Source organism: Anomaloglossus baeobatrachus, chromosome 5 (assembly GCF_048569485.1).
Source record: "Anomaloglossus baeobatrachus isolate aAnoBae1 chromosome 5, aAnoBae1.hap1, whole genome shotgun sequence".
Taxonomy (NCBI): domain Eukaryota; kingdom Metazoa; phylum Chordata; class Amphibia; order Anura; family Aromobatidae; genus Anomaloglossus; species Anomaloglossus baeobatrachus.
Window position 1 is genome coordinate 348,578,463 of NC_134357.1, and position 6,000 is coordinate 348,584,462.

The 6,000-nt window shown below is 39.8% G+C and overlaps 1 protein-coding gene across 2 annotated transcripts in view; it reads right to left on the bottom strand.

Moving 5' to 3' along the window:
• Window positions 1-2,939, bottom strand: part of LOC142311447 (rho GTPase-activating protein 39-like) — a 129,752-nt gene extending 126,813 nt beyond the window's left edge. Inside the window, exon 1 of one of the 2 annotated variants that reach the window (XM_075349894.1) lies at window positions 2,782-2,939. In XM_075349894.1, the coding sequence (XP_075206009.1) occupies window positions 2,782-2,792 (11 nt within the window). In that variant the 5' untranslated portion in view covers window positions 2,793-2,939. The remainder of the gene's footprint in view (window positions 1-2,781) is intronic. The other variant, XM_075349893.1, reaches the window with a different exon arrangement.
• Window positions 2,940-6,000: the final 3,061 nt, after the last annotated feature.

Genomic DNA, 6,000 nt, shown 5'->3' on the forward strand with positions numbered 1-6,000 from the left:
CCATTAAATGACAATTGGGCTTATCCATGTGCTAAGTTGCATGCACAGCACCACATCTGCATCAATCTAAAGGCCCCTTTACACACAGACTTTCTAGTGACCCCACCAGCGATCCCGACCTGGCCGAGATCGCTGGAAAGTCTCTGATGAGCTGTCAAACAGGCAGATGTGGCCAACGACGCAACAGCGATCCGGACCTGCAGAACGACCTAGCTGGTCGTTGGGGACGTGTCAAAGCAGCTTTTTGAAAGGGAAGTCGCTAACGAAGTCGTTGTAACAGTATCAAACACAACGATGCTTGCTGCACAGTGGGAAACAAAGGACCAAAAAATGGTCCTGAGAGATGTGAAGCGATCAGCAACTTCACAGTGGGGGCCAGGTCGCTGCTGCATGTCACACACTGCAATGTCGCTGGGGAGGTCGCTATTACATCACAAAACTGGTGACGTTACAGCGATATCGCTAGCGATGTTGCAGTGTGTAAAGGGGCCTTAAGTCAGAAATCCAAAGGTCCAAGGCTAAGAAATTAATGTTTAAACATGAATTAAAGGGATTGTCTAATTTTCATTGCCTAAAATTGCACAGTACTTGTCAAAACAAGCGACTTAGCAATTTACCTCTTATTAAAAATCATCTTGGTTTTCAAAAATTGAGATATTTTGAATTCCATTATGTACAGCTCAATGGCTAGGGCAACGGCTACCCTACAGTCATAGGGGCCCCTTAAGAAAAAAAAAAGATAGTGGTTGACTAAGAGATGATTCGGCCAATTGTTTGGCCAGCTGCTAACTTTCCCAACTTCTCCATACACAGAAGCTCTTGTTCTGCTGAATGCTCCCATGTTCTCTATGAGTTAGCTGCCGGCAGACTCTTATAGTGATGGTTTATCTCTCCAAAATGGATCCGCAGTCTTAAATTAGACAGGCCACATCTTTATATCCTTCAGCTTCATGTGTCAGGGGAGCTAGTAGACCCCAATACACATTAGACTGTGGTATTGTACTGGTGGTCCATCTCTCTAAATAGGATCCGCATCTGAAATTAGACAGGTCAGATCTTTATATCCCTCAACATCATGTGTCAGGAGACCCCAATACACAATAGACTGTTGTCCAAGGTCAACAATATCAGCCCATTCAGGTCACATTAGTCTATTGTGTATGGTGGCATTAGAGGTGGCTGGATCATTGGAACTGACAAACTTCGGTCCCCCTCTGCTTCCCCTATGCCAGTGTTTTCCAACTACAGTCTTCAAGAGCCACCAACATTGCATGTTTTCAGGGTTTCCTTAGCATTGCACAAGTGATGGAATTATCACCTGTGGAGTTAATTAAATTATCACCTGTGAATTCCTAAGGAAATCCTGAAAGCATGAACTGTTGGTGACTCTTGAGGACTGGAGTTGAGGAACAGTACCCTATGCTGAAGAGACAAAGCTGTCCCAATGATAGTAGTGCAGCGACCATGCCACTGATCCAAACTGCCAATCTTCAGGAAGGCGCCAACCCACCCTGGCAAAGATGAAGTTGGGTGGCAGAGAACCAGTGCTCTCCTGATGACACAAACCCCATAAATCCTAGACTGATGGCATCAGGATCATATCTGAATTACTGTTTGATTCTAGACGTAGTCTGACATAAGCAAACAAGGCTGATTTTATCATATAGGGTAAGGTGAAGAGACATCATGGAAACACATGGATTCCATCTGTGACAATGCTTAAAAGGAACAAAAAAAACCAAAACAACGATCAAATATATCAAAAGAAGAAGTAATTAAAAATCACGGAGATGTATGTACACATTCTGTAAGGTTAAAAAGGATGAAAATTAATGGAAAAGCGTGACAATTACGTTTTGAAGTAAAAGAGATTAGCCCGACCGAGCCTGTTTAACAAGATACTGTAGAGTCCTGAAATCCTGCCTGTTGCTCAGTTAACGCTCCTCTCATTTAAAGAGTTTTGCAGCTGCTGTTTTTATACAGATCAAATTCAAATCCCACATGTAGGATTCAGTCCCAAAATCTGCCAAGCTAAAATCCCCCCCCCTCCCTGAGTCTGTCACGGCCCATCAAGCACAGAGGACACGTCTAAAAACATGGACACATCTGACGTTTGTGAGTGAAAAGTCACTTGCAACTCCATTTATATGTTGGACTCTCCTCAATACAACTGATAGTTTCCTCAGGTCATTGTGATAAAGCCGGGGGTCCCCAATATATTTCATATAAAATGGATTTAACCGTGATCAGGTGAATGTACCGAACACCAGAACATCAGAACAATGGAACAAACTTTATAATTCCACTTTGACATGTGGCATTGTCCTCAGTATGGAATTCTTCAATATAAATCATGGTGGCTACATTTTGCAGTCAATGAAACAGATCTTTGCTTGTCATTACAGACACACATTATTACTCTGGACACTTGATTGGTGTAATAAGACAATTGATCTGAATCGATGGCACCTTTGAGAAAACTATGTTCCTAATAATCGTACACGTACATAACTCTATAATCAGTGACAACAATGATTAACTGACTTTACGAAGACTCCTGACAACATAGTTGAGTGGTTCCTAAAAATCCTTTGAGATTTGGGTTTACGTAAAGTGTTGATACAAGTAAAATATATCTTTGTACCGTGATAGCCAGTAGAGATAGTAAAGTGTTGGGCACCCAAGAGTCGGTAGAGAGGCCTCAATGACGACCAGCCATGGTAACACAACCCCATGTTGAGCTTCGCGACACACACACACATACTAGTCTGCTGTGCTTACCTGTCAGCCATCTTTTTAAGTCGCCCCTCACATTGTCCAGTAGGAAAGTCTACCTGAAGTGACGGCAAACTCTGGCCGACTTGTTGATTGCCCCAATCCTGTTGGATGTGCTTCTGTGATCACTAAGCAATGATATGACAAAGTAGCCAGATAGTAAACTCCCCCCTCCCCTGTGTGACTCAGGCTCTCCCTTCCCAGGCAGGATGTGTAATCTGATTCCACTCCCAGTACATCCTCCCCCATAATGGTTTGTAGAGAGCTGGGACATGCATTACCCTGCACACAGCTCAGAGAGGAGGGGGTGTTAACCCATGTGGTGCCAGTGACCTGTTTAGCTCTAGATGAGAACTTAGAAACCCAAGAGTTAAAGAAGGAAATTCCCGCTTCAAAGGTCCCGTGCAAATGTACTTATTCCTCTTTCCAAATTTCAATTACATAGTGAATTTTTTTTTTCAGCTTTTGCATACATGAAAATATGGTGTCTGATTGCTATTATGGGAAATAATAGAAACTGATGAGTTGATAAATGCCCCATGATGGTGACCTCATGTGAGAATGGAGGATATTCTATTGTTTTTATGCAATTATGACCATGTGCGAGTTTTGTGATCACGATTTTGTAAATACATGGAATTAGACACAAAGGAATATATTACATTCAGTTTTTACAGTATGTTTTTCCAGGAATCTGCTTCTGTGCATCTAGTCGCATTGGATCCATAGTCTAAAAATACTGAATCATGAATTATCACTTTAACCCCTACACGACCTGGCAATTTTCCACTTTTTGTTTTGTTTTTTTTACTCCCCTTCTTCCAAGAGACATAACTTTTTTATTTTTATGTCAATATAGCCATATGAGGGTTTGTTTTATGCGGGACGAGTTGCACTTTTCAAGGAAACCATTAATTTTGTTCTATATCGTACTGGAAAAAAAGAGGAAAAAATGTCAAGTGTGGTTAAATTGCAAAAAAAAAAGTGCAATTCCACCATTGTTTTTTATTTTTTTATTTACCATGTTCATTATGTGGTAAAACTGACTAGGCATTATGATTCCTCAGGTCAGTACACGTTCGTAGATACCAAACTTGTATAGATTTTTTCTACTTATTTAGTGAAGAAAAAAAATCATGAATTAAATAAAAAAATATGCCACTAATATCGCCTTTTTCTAAGACCCGTAATGTTACCATTTTCGGGATCTGGAGCTGTGTGATGGCTTATTTTTTTTGCATCCTGAGCTGACATATTTAGAAATCCCATTTTTGGGTAGATGTGATGTTTTGATTGCCTGTTATTGCATTTTTTTGCAATATTGCGGAGGACAAAAGAACATAATTCTCGCGTTTTTAGGGTTTTTTAGTTATGCTGTTTACCGATCAAATTAATTTATTTTATATTTTGATAGACTGGACATTTCTGAACCCGGCGATACCAAATATGTGGGGGGTTTTATGTTTTTATTTTCAATGGGGCAAAAGCGTGGTGATTTGAACCTTTGTGTTTTTTTATTTTTTTTATACTTTATAAAACTTTTTTCCCCAACTTTTTATTGTATTTACTAGTCCTTTCGGGACTTGAACTTGCGATCTTCTGATTAGACCAGTCGACATGTGCAAAGAAAGATGTGCATCAATGGGAAGTACACAACTTATAACATACTAGTACGTAATATGTTTTGAAGGGGTTAAAGGGACGCAGTCTTCATGAAAATGTAATCTCGTATAGAGAAAATTGAATGCTCATATAGAGTTAAGATGCCAATCAGTAAATAGGACCGCCCTCTGGACTACCATGCCACGTCCGTCAAAAATGGTACCTGTGTCATCAGTGTTTGGATCAGTGTGATATCCATGTGTTCTTTTTTACCATCACTGTGTCATCAGTGTTTTGGATCAGTATGACATCCTTGTGTCCATTTTTACCATCAGTTTGTTTGTCATCAGTGTTTGGATCAGTGTGACATCCTTGTGTCCATTTTTACCATCAGTTTGTCATCAGTGTTTGGATCAGTGTGACATCCGTGTGTTTGTTTTTACCATCAGTGTGTGGATCAGTGTGACATCCGTCTGTCCGTTTTTATCATTAGTTTCTCATCTGTGTTTTGGATCAGTGTGATATCCGTGTGTCTGTTTTTACAATCAGTGTGTCATCTGTGTTTTGGATCAGTGTGACATCCGTCTGACCGTTTTTACCATCAGTTTCTCATCGGTGTTTTGGATCAGTGTGACATCCTTGTGTCCATTTTTACCATCAGTTTGTCATCAGTGTTTTGGATCAGTGTGACATCCGTGTGTCTTTTTTTACCATCAGTTTGTCATCAGTGTTTTGGATCAGTGTGACATCCGTATGTCTTTTTTTTACCATCAATGTTTTGGATCAGAGTGACATCCGTGTGTCTTTTTTTACCATCAGTGTGTCATCAGTGTTTTGGATCAGGGTGACATTCGTGTGTCCGTTTTTACCGTTTTTACCGTTTTTACCATCAGCTTCTCATCAGTCTTTTGGATCAGTGTGCGCATTTTTACCATCAGTTTGTCATCAGTGTTTGAATCAGTGTGACATCCATGTGTCCTTTTTTACCATCAGTGTATCATCAGTGTTTTGGATCAGTGTGATATCCGTCTGTCTGTTTTTACCATCAGTTTCTCATCAGTGTTTTGGATCAGTGTCACATCTGTGTGTCCGTTTTTACCATCATTTGTCATCAGTGTTTCTTACAGATGGATCATTAACTTAATAAATTACAAAGCTTTTCCTATACTTTGCAATGTTAAACACATAGTCTACATGGATGGCAGACAGATACCATGTGTGTGCTGTGCGTGGTTTTCACAGACCCGTAGAAGTTTACTGACCCTTATCACCCAGAAAAAGACAGACATATATCTGTGTGTTTTGCACGGACATGTGAATAGCGCCATAGGTTTTAATGGATATGTATGGGAAAAAAAAAACGTATACAACACGTATGTGCAACATGAATGAAGAAATGAATACATTGGTCAAAAAAACGACGTTTCAAACGCATCACTTTATTTCCTCCTACACCACATCTTATTTTTTTACATGTTTTACAGGATTTGTCAATAAAGGAAAACAATTTTAATTCCACCCAAGAGCTGGAATATTTTTTTCACATTCATTGTTTTAGAAACTAGCCATTTTTTATGCCTTAAGGAATGGTATATTTATTCTCAAGCTGTAAATTAACTGGTA